The sequence below is a fragment of the Rhea pennata genome, chromosome 2 (assembly GCF_028389875.1).
Source record: "Rhea pennata isolate bPtePen1 chromosome 2, bPtePen1.pri, whole genome shotgun sequence".
Lineage (NCBI taxonomy): Eukaryota > Metazoa > Chordata > Aves > Rheiformes > Rheidae > Rhea > Rhea pennata.
Window position 1 is genome coordinate 143,311,238 of NC_084664.1, and position 14,061 is coordinate 143,325,298.

Genomic DNA, 14,061 nt, shown 5'->3' on the forward strand with positions numbered 1-14,061 from the left:
CCGCCGCGCCGCGCCGCGGGGCGCTCCCCGGAGTAGAGCACCGCGCCGCAGCCGCAGCCCAGCGCGCCGGGACATGGAGCCCCGCTGCCGCGGTTGCTGCCGCTGCCGCCCGCCGGGACCCGCGCTCCGCCTGGGCCGCTGCTGCGACCGCCGGGGCAGCCGGCGCGGCGCCGCCGCCGCCTAACGCCGCCGCGCCGCGGGGAAGGGAGCGGAGGCGCTGCGGGCGCCGTGCCGCCGCCGGGAGCCGGGCCGCGGCGGGGCCATGAGGGCGCGGCCGCGGCCGGCCGCAGGCTGCTCGGCGAGGCGGGCGGCGGGCGGGCCGGGCGGCGGGGCGGGGGCATGTGGGGCGCGGGCGGCGCGGCGCTGCAGCTCCTCGGCAGAGCCGTGAGGCAGGCGGCGGCGCAGGGCGCCAGGCAGGACGTGGGCCGCTGGCTGTCGCGGGCGGCGGGGGGCGGCGGCGGCCTGGAGGCGGCGGGGGCCGGCGCGCTGCTGCTGGGGCCGTGCGCGGGGGCGGGCGCGCTGCCGCCGGCCGGGCTGCTGCTGTGCCCGCTGGGCGAGGCGGGCGGCGGCGGCGGCCCCGCGCTGGCCGAGCCCCGCGGCGGGCGCTGCGCCTGCTGCGCGCCGGGCACCTGCTGGTGCAAGAGCTGCCTCAGCGTGTGCGCGCTGGCGGCGCTGTGCTTCGCCTCGCTGGCCCTGGCGCGCCAGCACCTGCGGGACCTGCTGCTCTGGGCCGAGGGCCTCGACAGCCCGGCCGGCGTGCTGCTCTTCGCCGTGGGCTTCATCGTGGTCTCCTTCCCCTGCGGCTGGGGCTACATCCTGCTCAACGTGGCCGCCGGCTACCTCTACGGCTTCGTGCTGGGCATGGGGCTGATGGTGCTGGGCGTCCTGGTGGGCACCTCGGTGGCCCACGTGGCCTGCAAGCGGCTGCTGGCGCGCTGGGCGCTGGCGAGGATCCAGGGCAGCGAGAGGCTCAGCGCCGTGGTGCGCGTCGTCGAGGGCGGCGGCGGCCTCAAGGTGGTGGCCCTGGCGCGGCTGACGCCCATCCCCTTCGGGCTGCAGAACGCCGTCTTCGCGGTGAGTGCGCCCCGGCTTCGGGGGCCGCTCGCGCTGGGCGGCTCCTCCGCCCGTCCCGCCGCGCGGGGAGGCCGAGTGCTCCCGCTGCGCCAAGCCCTGAGCCGCAGCAGCGCGGGAAGCTCGGTAGGAGGACGGCTCGGAAAGCGGTGACCCGTGCGGTGAGGTTGCCCCAACCATGAGGAAATCTATTTTTTTTTCTATTTTTTTTAAAGGAACTATAAGCAACCCCACTAGCTACTTTTGGTGGCAATGCTCTTGTGCCTATCGGGGGAAGGAAGGCAGGACCTTGAGACACCTTGTTGGTTGGTGCTGTTGTGCTACGATTGCTGCCCGCTTTCATGCTTTTACGACTACAGTATTAGAAAGAAACAGCAAGATCTCTGCAGATCTTGGGGGCTTTAAAATACCCGAATTTTTAAAGTGATGCGAGTGGGAGGGAGAGTTGAGCAAGCCTGCCAGATCACTCTTAAGTGTCTTAATGTAAATAATAGTATTGGAAAGAAAGAAGTGGATGGGTTAAAGTTCTTTCTCTGATCATTGTTCATATTTGTGAAAGAGGACAAATACTTTGGGACAAGCAGGAAGGTACAAGCTTATAGCTGAAGAGGGACTCGGTAAACTGGAAGGGTACTTAAAGTCAGTTTAAGCCTAAGTTTGAGAAAGTGTTGGACTTGCTCTTCTTTCCTACTTGTAAGTTAGTGCCTGTCTAAAGAACTTATTATTTACAGTTTATAATCTTACAATTAATCTCTGATCATTTTAAAAGAGAAAGTAAAGAGCATAAAGTGCACTTTTTTTTTGAGTTCATGCTGATCATTAGATTAGTTTCAGATTCTCTGCTCTTCCTGAAGGCTTTGCCTAAAAAATCTGGTTTTGGGTGTGTATTTTGCCCCAGCTAGGTCTGCAAACGTGCAGAAATCCATACAAAGCACACCGGATTGCAGAATGTTTTAAATGTTTAGTAGTAACTCATGTATGTTTTAATATAAGAGATCATACAAACGAGGTCTGCTACTTTCTTATAAGAAACTTACCTTCCCTCATCTGAAGTTCTGATTCTGTGTACTTTTGAAGCGCTTGCTTAAATTTTGACAGTTTCATCTGGTTGAAAATGAGTAGGTCACTAAATCCTTAAGTATTTCTTAGGCAACGGATTCAGATAGTTAGTTCACACTGGACTTTTAAGGACTTTCCCACAGGCATTGATTGCTGTGTATTGCTGTGTATGAAACTTCTGATTCAGATGTGTGCTGTGCTTTGGTGTTAGTCTCAAGAGTGCAATCTCTGTCCATAGAAGCTGTAGCGACTTAAGGGATATCATTTCTTCTTAAGTAGATCCTTTAAACATTTTTGGAATGGAAGAACCTTAGCCATTTTACTTATTTATATTGCTGCAGGATTGAGGAAGCTTTGATTTGTATGGTAAGTGGGATGAGATAGGAGGGAGCAGGCCGTGGTGTCTGCAAATCCCTCCAGAATCAAAGCGGTGGCTTCTGGTTTAGCAGAAGACACTTCTGCTACAATGTGACCCTTTTAAAGTGGCCGGGGTGGGGGGGGGAGGGACAGGACACTGTTATGCTTGGGTTATTTGTGGCTTCTAGGTGTCACTTGAAGCTGTCAGCAAATGTTCTAGAGCAATACTGAATCTGGTATACAGCTGACCTGAGAATAACCAAGTTAAAACATTTTCCTTCACTTTCTTTTTTGTAAGCATTCTGTTGTGCCCGTTGAAAAAAAAAATGGTTCCGCAGGGTATTCAGGCCTGTGTAACTTTAAAATAATGCTATAACTGGTGGCTTATATTCTATAAGTAATGTAAACTAAATAATTTTCTTTGCAAGTGAAAGGTTTCAGCATAAAAATAACACATATGGAAATAAGATAAAACCAGATTCCTGAGTATGCTAAATAACTTGGATGTTGCTACCTAAAATTAGTTTTGGGAGCTGTGTTTATTACTCCTGATCTATTATTCTAACAGTGTAGTCAGATAAAAGAGTATATTCAATTTTTAATCAAGAACATTTGGTATGAATGACTATGTTACTGAAAATTTTAAAATATTGCACACATCTGGGAATTCAAAGCTGTTTCTCACTATGAGTTAAGTTTAAGCTGCGTATAGAATACTAAATTCTACTCACATAGACTGAGCTATGATTTCTTTGAAATCTGACTCAACTGAAAACTTAGTGTTCTACTTAGATTTAACATACAAGGGGGTTTGGGTGTCATTCATCTACTCCCCTTACTAGCATCTTACGAGATGAATTGCAGGAGGGTTGTTTTTAGTAGTAAGGAAAAGAACAGTGAACTCAAGACTCTTAAAAAAAAAAAAAAAAAAAAAAAAAAAAAAAAAAAAAAAAAAAAAAAAAAAAGCTGCGAGTCTTTAATTTTCCAGAAGACTGGCCTTTGCTTGTTTTGTGTATGAATGTTTACGCTTATACCTAAACTGGAGATACTGAGAACGCTTGAGTGAGAGGGATGGGAGGAAGTGACGCACGGAGTCCGGGGCCGAGGCTTGGCCTTGAGGCGAGAAGGGAATCAGAACATCTGCAGAGGCTGGGCTTACTGGGTTGCTACAAGTTCAGTGGCCTGTTCTTGTGCTAAGGGTTTTGGTGAGGATGAATTACATGGAAAGACAGAGATGGGAGGAAGAGGGCTTCCTAGTGTTTGACTGGTGATCGTAGTTTTCTAAAACGAGATAAGAAGAAAATTGACAAGAATTTCTTAGTTTCTCACTGGCCAGACACTAACATCTTCCTGCTTAAGACCAATCTGCTGCTCTTTGAGGAAGCTTTGAGGAAGCTACTGAGCAGTAGGAGCAGTAGGGTAATGAAGCTACCCGCTTTTCTGGAAAGCGTAGAAACTTGTAAAATGAAAGCAGTGTTCCTTTGAGTGGTGTTATATTTTTATTTATTTATTTATTTATTTTAAGCGTAGTTGTCAGTCCTGTAATGTGCTACCCGAGTAGCCAGGACTGGCAGTTGGGATGCTCTGGTCGCTCTCACTGAAGTGTTTCCCCTTGCATAGCCCTCGCCCCTTGCAACTCTGAACATTTTGAAGGTAGGTCTGTGAGGAGGCATGGTATGCAAGTTATGGCCTCCTTCCAGCTAGTGGGTTCCTGGAGCTAATTTGTGAAAACTAATTATTTTTAGTGCCTGATTTAGCTTAGATCAGAATTTGTCTGTCTTTTTTTTTCCCTCCTTCTGGAGAGGGATATATTTTATAGAAATCTAATTTGACTAAAAATTTGAGTGTCCAAGTGTACTCTCTGGTTCCAGAAATGCACACAGTGAAATTGTAGTTCAAAAAATGTTATCTCCTTTGGAGGAACATATGGCCTGTGTTTGTTGGAAAGCTATCAGTTGTTTTGTTTTGTTGTTTTTTCTCTAGGAAAGCAAAGACTGATACAGAATAAAAATCAGAATTGTTCTTTGCTCTCAGTAGCTAAGCCTACCTGATCTGAAACGCGTGGCTTTGTAAGTTCAGGGGGAGAGAGCTGCTCCAATCGCCCAAGGCATTTGACTCCCTAACAGTACTCTGACACGTGCATTTATTCTTTGACAGAAAAGAACAAAGATGTCAACAGCAAAGAATCCACAAAGGCTGGACCAGACAAAGCCTGTCCAAGGCTTAGTCAGAGAGTTTCTGGCTAGCGCTTTTGCTACCAGAGAGGTTGGGTAATTCTTAACTTGTAGTTTGGTCTGGCCAGTAACAGCATTACATCTGTCCTTTCTTTGGGATTTTGTTCTTAATTTTTTCTTGCTTGAGCTTCCTTTAGAAACAGAATCCTGGTAGAAAATTTCCCCAGTTTGACAGAGTTCTAGAGCAGATAAAGTTTTATAGAAGAAAGATGTGTCTGCTGCAAGATGTATTGAAAATTTCTCAAATTTCTTAGGAGGGGCTTGGCCACCAGTGTTGCATTATATACCTACTGTCCCCTTCCTGTGCCTCCTGGAGGAAGGGTTACTACTGCAGATCTAAACCCTGCAAACCAGGGGTTAAGGGAGTATCTTCTACATATTTTTTCTTCCTCTCTTCTTAGCTTTCATTTTAGCAGAATGCATAAGTCACAGTCCAGTGTGTCTGTTGGCAGCCTCTCCTTTGTTTGGAAATGGTCCCTTTCATAGCCCAAAATGTCCAATTGCTTAAGGATAGATCCAGACATGCAGGCATGTTCCTCTGCAACTGAAATGTTCTTAATACATATTCAGAACTGAAAGAGGTGCCCACGAGCATTAAAACAATCTTTGGGACGTTTTCCAACTCCATTAGACTTAATGACAGTGTCCTAGTTAGCAATTCTTGCCTCAGCGTTAGTGTTTCAGAGACTTTTAATAGCAGCTCCTTCATTCCCTTAACAATAAGGGAAGTTTCTGTTGTGCGTTCTTATTACGTGGCCCAGATTACTGTAATATTAAAAAAAGAAAAAGTCTTTTGAAAGCATCTGTCAGATATGAAATCTGATGTAATTACATAGTGCTTTTTCATTAGAAATCTAAATTGAACTTCCATAGAGAGGAAATGTATTATTATTTGTGTTGCTAGTATGTATTTAAATCTATAGGAACTGTAATTTGCAGTGTGAAGTTTGGAATTGGCTGAATGGATCTTATTCCAGTGAGTTATTCTTAATCTTTATGTTCCATTGCATTCTCCTCCTCCTTTGCCCTTCCTTCCCCTAGAAAACTTTCCACTGGTGGTCTGTGCTTAGAGCTCTGAGAATTCAGCATTGTGACTTTCATAGTAACTAGCATTTATTTTAAGAACATCATGATGAAATGAGTAACTTTGCTACTTCTTTTCCGTCTTTGATGTTATACAAAGCTGTCAAGGTCAATAATTGCATGTAGACTTCAGGTTTAGGGGCTGCTACATGATAAACTGAACCATCTGGAAGAATTTCTTAGATCACTTACTTCAAAAACTCTTTTTTTAATACTTACATTATTTTTAACCCTCTGCTTCCTTCTGTTTTCATTTTCTTACATAAACTTGTTTTGGATTGTTGGCTCGTGCACTTAATATTTCTCAATAGCTACTGATACTAATTTAGCTAATGCTATGTAGTTTGTTCCCATATAAACTGTTTGTAGAGTATTTAGTGACTTGAAAGAGAAGTTTCTCAACACAGAGAGGAAATTCTCTAAGTATTATTCGTGTTTTTTTTTCCCCCGCAGATACTGAGAAAAACTATAGCTGTGTGTACTAATTTGTATTTTGTTCACTAAATAAAGCATGGTACAAAATATCTTTGGCAGAGGATCTTAATGAGCTTTATATAATTTCCTATATAGAGGCAGATTGTGTCTGCCATTCTGTTTATCTAAATCTTACTTAACACTAACATTTTTGAACGGATTACCTCTTTATCAGTTTTCATAGATGTAAAATGCAAAGAAAATAGATGATAAATATCAAATTTTGCTTTAGACCTTCATATCTGGTAATGTAATTTATTTCTGAGAGCAAGAGCATAAATTGTAGAGCTCTGTTCACTGTGAAAAAGTAAACATCTTAAATAAACAACATAATTGCATCCTTAGTTAATGACTTTACGTACAGATGTTGTGTAATGTAAGGTGAAATGAAATAAAGCCCAGTAATTTTAAAATGATGACCAGATGGAAACTAGCCAAATACTGTTTTATTGTATTATCTTAGATTCACCAACATTGGAAAAGTTTAAGTGAAGAAATAAAAGAATTTTTTTTTTATTTCCTTGCATGGGTGGTTGTGGGAGAAGTAGACAGATTAGTTACGCACGTTATATTGAAACCATGCATGGTTTCTTACACTTCCTTTTGCTTAGATTACAGATTTGTCATTACCCAATTACCTGATGGCTTCTTCAGTTGGGCTACTTCCTACTCAGCTCCTGAACTCATACTTGGGCACTACCTTGCGTACCATGGAGGATGTGATTGCAGAGCAAAGTGTTAGTGGATATTTTATATTCAGTTTACAGGTAAATTAAAGTCATTTCTTTCATAGACTTTAACATTAATGTCAGTCTTTTTGTTTTGGTAAGCACTTACTCTTGGCAATGTTGTCTACTTTTTCTGTTTGAGCATATTTCTTTATCCCTTAATCCCTTTATCCTTTAATTTCTTACTGATCTGCTGTGCCGGGGGGATTTGAGACAGATTTCGGTTTTGGAGCTAAACAGGCAAGTTTCTTTACTGTAGCGTTATCTCAGTCTTTGAATTTTTACTTTGGAAATTGTATCCAAGTAGTAATAATGTGCATAATGCAGAGAGATCCAGCACTGCTGATTTGTCTTTCAGATTGCACAACCTCTAGTGTAAATGAGGTGGGCTCAGAGCTTGTTTTGGGGAGGACACACGTGTCTCGGTGCTTTCTAGCTGCTCTGTTTGGTAAAAAACTCTGTAGTCTGAAGCAGCTGACCTCTTACAGACTGAACGCCAAGCAAATATGGCATACAGTGCCTAAATAGTAGCAGTTTAAGTGTTCGATTTATATGTTTTGTTGTATTTTCAGTATATTCTATTAAATGGATCTGACATTTCTTTTTCACAGTTTAATGACTACTAGATACTCAGCAAAATGGATTTCCAGTGTACTGTCTTGTTGTTTTGTTTTCTTCTGATAGAAAAGTTTAATTCTCTCACACCTCATGTGATACAAGGCAGAGGTTATTCAGTGTTCTGTTTTCTTTTTCTGTCGCAATTCTGTTTATCAGGTTTTCTTCTCTTGCCCTCTGTGGTCATCTCCAGCTGAATTTTAGACTGGTCAAACCATCCCTACATAAGTCTGTATGTTACCAACAGCAAAGTGGTATACTTAGACTCAGAGTCTGTGCAGTGTTCACTATTAGCATTGAATATTCCCAATTTTGCATAGATCTTTCATATGAAAGGTGCTGTAGAAATACCGTTCTACTAATGGCTAAATCAAAATATCCTAATCTTGCAATTCAGTAAATTCATGAGAAGTGTATGATAGCTATTCAAGAGGTTAACTGATTAAATAATTTTTCTTTAAAAGGAAAGCTTTAACTCAGGTTATAGTAAGCATTGAGGTTATGGATATATCAGAATCAAATTGTATGCTGCAACTACAACCTCATATGATAGTGCCAGCACTTTCAGATTGTATTTGACCGGCAGTTACCATGGTTTGCAGATTTTCTGTTGGTATTGCAGTCATTCATCTTCCTCATTTTTTTTATGACCAAAATCTGATGTTTAACAATGCTGAGATATAAGCGTACTCCAGGACTGGTTTAACACCTGTCCCTCCCCACAAAAGACCCTCTTGCACTTAAATAGAACATGTAATTTATAGCATTGATAGACCAGATCACTAAAAATATATTTAAAGAATATAAAAAATGCCTTGGGGGATGTGGGATAAATAATTAATAAAAATGAAAAAGTTACTTGATCACCTGTCACTTGAGTTATGAAAGCTCATTTATGAGATGATTTTCAGAAATGTTTTCCCTTTTTTTTTTCATTAAATTTAATTTAGAGTTACATTGAGTCTTTTTTGTGGATGTATGGATGCCAGCATAGCATAGCTGTAACTCAAGTAAGTGCTAACTGGAGAGGCACAGTGTTTGGATAGGAGTGCTCACCTCCTTGAGAGCAATTTTTAGGAGATGGTTGACTAAGTCCAAGGCAGTCTATTAGTGAAGGAATTGCTTGTTCTCCTCCTTTTTTCAGACATATGCCCAGTACTTTGCCTGGCTGTGTGGCTTTGATGGGTTTTAATTTAGTAAATACTTTAGAAACTCTTTGTGTTCATTTGAATGTATCCAGAATAACAAATGCTGTTTGATTTAGCTTTTTTCGTAGTTGTCTATGTGTATATGTTTTAAACTATTTGGCCAGGGAACTGAAGGCTGTTGGCAGTAATATTTCTAGAAACAGTCAAATTTAAATATTTGGGTAAGCTTTTATAATAGGATTTTCCCTATAGATTCAGAATTTGTTATCCATAGTCTCTTTTTGACTCCTACATTGGCTACCTTTTGAAACATATAACTGGAATTAATAAAGAGTTGTTCGTGAATTATTTGGAGTAGTGTTTTTTTTAGAGAGTATTATATCCATTTCATTAAAGAATAAGTTTGGAATAATTGTAAACTCTTCATTTGATAAGTTTATCAAATGTTTATGCTGCTTGCTTACTAGGGCAATTACTACAATTATAGCCTTATTTTCCAGCAGTAGGATTAAACTTGGTATTTTGTCATGTCAGATCAGAGTTTCTAGATGTATTTCAAAAACTTACGCATTCAACGTGTTTTTGGATCAGTATTTCTGTAGCAGTGGAATAGCCTACTGTCTGCAGGAGAAGCCCTCTTGTACAGCACTAGATAATACTAACAAAGATCTGTTTCTGCCAATTATAAGTTGAGTACCTCAACTTCTGAGTGATAAGGAGTTTTATTGTGTCACCTGCAAAGCAAAAAAAAATAAAATAATAATAAAAAAAAAGGGGGGGATAACAGCAGCTTGGGAGCCGAAACAGGAGCGTAATCACTAGATTGATTTCACGCCGTGCTCATTAGACTACAACTAGAGTACTGCATCCAGTTTTGAGCCCTCAGTACAAGAATGGTATTAAGGAACTGAAGTGTGTTTTTATCGGAGGTAGTGGGGACTGGAGCACTTGCCCTATGAGAAGAGGCAGAAGGACCAGGCTTGTTCAGCCTGGAGAAGGGACAGTTTTGGAGAGGCTTTACAACAGCCCCCCTAACACCTACAGGAGATCACTGAGAAGATGGAGCCAGGGTCTTCATGGAGGTCCACAGGAAAGATCAATAGACAACGGTCATGAATTGGATTGGGAGAGATTCCAGCTGGTGTCATTCACCACAAGAACAGTTGGGCATTGGAACAGGTTGCCCAAGGAGGTTGTGCTACTCCATCCTTGGAGGTTTTCAAGATCTGACTGGATAAATCTCCAAGCAATCTGGTCTGATCTTGCAGCCATCCCTGCTTTCAGCAGTAGGATGTCTAGAGACTTCCTGAGATCTTTTCCAACTTGAAATATGCTGACATCTGTTTTAGGTGATGGTCTTTAATGTTAGAGAAAACATAGCCCCCCCCACCCAGTTAATAATTAAGTTCAAGTTTTGGACTAGGGAGCTCTAGGTTCTGTTGTAAAGAAAATAGTGGTTTTTTTTTGAAGGAAGTTACAGATTCTAGCTACTGCATAAAACATTTTTTTAAATGTAGAAGGATTTACTTACTTCTTGTAAAGAGACTCTTGTTATGAGACAGCTTGATTGAACGGTGGGTGTTTTTGTTGTTTTTTTTCTTCCTTAAGGAGAATCCCTGCTGAAAACCATAACTGATGTTTTCATTGAAACCAGACTGCCTGTGAGGAGTACAGCACATGCATTAGCATGCATGGCATTACTATAGAATGAGTAATTTCTAAGCAAAAATTGTACAGGTTTATTTCTGGTCATTCTTTTGGTGAACTTTCAGAAAATGTTAGTAATAAAATTCAGAGCAAAAGTCCTGGACTCAAATTTCTAGTTCTAGATAGTATTGCCTCCTTGAAAAAAAGGACAGCCCTTCTGCCCCCACCCCTCCAGCATACATCCCAATACCAAGTACTTCTCATACAGACTCCTCTAAGTTGCTCAGACTTCAGTTCTGTCATATTTTCTCCTGATATCTCAGGAGCACTGCAACACTGCTGCTTTTTGCTGTATCCCTCGTGAGAGGGACAAGGACAAGTAGTTTAGTTTTCTCTGCATCATCCCTTTTATCTGCAGTTTTGCTAATTATAGATATCCACTTGCTATTTAGAAAACAACTCTTGATTTCTAGCAATACATGTCATTTCTTTATGGAAGCATTTTTGCCAAGAGATGACCCGAAGAGATTACTTTCTAACAAATGTGTGAAAGATGGTGATGGAAAGAAAGAGCATATATTTGCGATTCATACTAATATTTAAGTTCTGTCTGATGTCTGCTATTTGGCATGTTAGTAGTAGCATATATTGATCTGGAGTCACTCGGTGATTAAATTAATCTCCCTTTTAATGTCTTTTGACATAGTCCTTTGAAACACTGAGTCAATAGATATCTTCTTGAATCTTGGACTAACTTTTATGTTTGCGTTCTATTCATGCTTATAGTTTGTATATCCGACAGCACTCTTTGTTTTACCTGCAGATTGTCATAAGCATAGGACTCATGTTTTATGTTGTTCACCGAGCTCAAGTGGAACTGAATGCAGCCATTGTAGCATGTGAAATGGAAATGAAGACATCCCTTGTTAAAGGCAGTCAACCGAGCATCAGTGGTTCAACCACATCATGCAACAAGAGGACAGTAGCATTTTCTGGGGGAGGGATCAATATTGTGTGATTCCAAGTATTAATAAAGTAAGGTTTTGTGAACTTAAGCTATTGCCTAGAAATGTCTATGGACAATTCATCTGGATTTAAAAAAAATCCCCCCCCTTGCCCCATGGCTACAGGTTGTACTGTGGCACAAACTGACTGACCAGCTCTTCATTTGCACAAGGGGTGACTGACAGCAAGAACTGTAAGATGGCAAAGTAACTTCAGATATAAATTTGGCTGCACCCATTGGTCGTTTATTATGCCTGTCATGACCTGTAGTTTGCACTTTAGTTTTCATTTGCTCCTATAAACTGAGAAATGCTTCTGTAAACGGAGAAAAGTAGCACAGAGATAAATATTTTTCTGCTTAGCATTATTTATAAGGATGAATAATTATATGCAGTAGAACTTTATTACTCATAAAGATGAATGAGAAAGTATGCAATTCAATGTATGTTATTCTTGAATGTGCTTAGCTTTCAGTTACTTCCAGAAATCTAGTGTATTATTTTGCTGATTATGGGGCCATTTGGCTTTCTCTTCATCTTTGATTAAAAAAAAAAAGAAGAAAAAAGGAGGGGGAGGTGGGAGAGAACCCTATATAAAGTTCTGGTTGAATGTATTTTTGTAAGTCATTAAAAATGTTGCAGAGCCATGCATATGTATTCACACAAGCTTAAATCCTACGTTGTGGGACTGAAGTGCTCTTAAATAACATTTTAAGTTACACTGTGTAATATGCAAAGTAAAAGGGAAAATATAAAAGTTATAATAGATTGCAGTGGCCAGCACTACTTGAAGGAGACTCTTTGAATTAACTGTTGCATTGGTTTTACCACCTTGGTGATTGTAACAAAGGGCTGTTCCATGTTAATCCTATTTATAAATATTTTCTATTTGTTAAAAGGGTGGAGTTGAACATATTAAAGTTTTCCAGAATAGGGAGCTAAATCTCTCCTTTAAACAAAATTGATGGGATAAGAGCAGTACTAGTCTTGCATGAAGGTGGCCTTTATTTTGTCAGTGAATTCCCTCCTCTTTTTGAAAATCTTTAAAAATTAACTTCTGTTTGTATGACTTTTTTTTATAAAAGCTTTACATTTTTGAAAGATGCAATCTATTATAAATCTCACTAGAGTGAAGAAATGAAGGATAGAGGTTCTCCTGGAAAAATAAATAATCTAATGATGGAGAAGGGCAGTAACGTCTTTGAGACTCAGGAATTCTGACTCCATTTTTTTGCAAGACAACACTGTATTGGATAATGCTCCTTTTATGCATGCTGTGGACTGTTTTTCACAGCATTTGAATAGACTGGATAAACTGATAGTAAGTGTGTATGTGTGTGTTTGTGCAGATGAAAAGAAAAAAATAATTGTAATACCTGAATCTGGAGTCTTGTACATGTGACTTTCATGTAGTTACACATACCAATGTTCAATTGCTCAAACACACACAAGTCATCTGGTACAAAAACTAATGTGATGTATTGCTTGCTTTGTAGTTACTTTGTTACAAGTTTTTAAGGACATTTTCATTCTTCAATTTTTACGTTATTTTCTAACAGAGTATGACTGTGCCTCCTTTTTTTAAGGCTGTTTGTAGGATCCAAGCTTTTTGTTGTTGTTGTTGTCTTGAGAACAGCAGGCCTTCAAAGTATCTGGGAAGCCGAGATTTGATAGCTTTTAACAGTCTTACTGGGGAGCAGGGGGATGTATGATATTTGAATAACTTGACATCTAAACAGTCCTTGGTAGTGATTTTTTTTTTTAATATATATTCTTTGCAGACTCTGTTCTTGGGTCATGTGACCTCAGGAACTAAACTAGTTAGATGAAACCACAAAGTTCAGATTGTCCCAGGAAAAAAAAAAAAGAAAAAAAAAAAGTGAGGTAATCTGTACTTACCTGGAAGTGTTCATTTACCCATCTTTGCCTCTAACAGCTCCTGTATGAAAACAAGAGAGCCAGATAACTTTTTGATGGCGTTATTTGTCATCAGAGTATTATGAAGCCCTTTAATAACTAAACTTTTAAAATTTATTTCTTGGAAAGACCAGCCCTTGAATAAATGAACCAATCTGAACTTTGTTCCATCTTGCTCAACCGATAATAGTGTTTTGAGGAGGGTATCTCTTTTTCCTTCCATTTTTAAACTAACTTAAGCTAGTGTTGATTGTTCAAGAACATTTCTCAAATTGTATTTTGAAGTGCTTTTATTTCCATAACATTTTGTAAACAGAGTAAATTCACTATGTGAACACTTTTGTAGTATGGAATTAGTTCTTAAGACTTTTGCATTTTGCTTGATACTTGTAATATTTGTGTACAAGTTAATGGGAAATGTGCTTTAAAAGGAACTTTTCTGTACCATGCCAATCATAATTTTATACAATAAATTCACTTAAATTTCTCTAAGAAATATGTTTTAAATTTTCAAGTTGCTACAAAGTGGTATTGGAAAGAGTGCAATGGAGTGTCATTTTTATATATGTACACATAAAGAAGCAAAGAAATGTGAATTATTTGAATTTAAGTATTTCAAAGAAAACTGACTAGGTTGAGGAAGTAACAAGTTAGGATTTCAGAGTGAACCACATGGCATATGAGTTACTGACAAGGGAATATAGTAAATTTTTTTAAAATAGTT

General features: G+C 40.5%; 1 protein-coding gene across 1 annotated transcript; it reads left to right on the forward strand.

Moving 5' to 3' along the window:
• Positions 1–324: 324 nt before the first annotated feature.
• On the forward strand, positions 325–13,833 carry TMEM64 (transmembrane protein 64). Its single transcript, XM_062570527.1, has 3 exons — positions 325–1,074; positions 6,890–7,045; positions 11,240–13,833. Exons 1-3 carry the CDS (start codon positions 340–342, stop codon positions 11,432–11,434), a joined length of 1,086 nt encoding a protein of 361 aa, XP_062426511.1. The 5' UTR covers positions 325–339; the 3' UTR covers positions 11,435–13,833.
• The last annotated feature ends 228 nt before the right edge of the window (positions 13,834–14,061 follow it).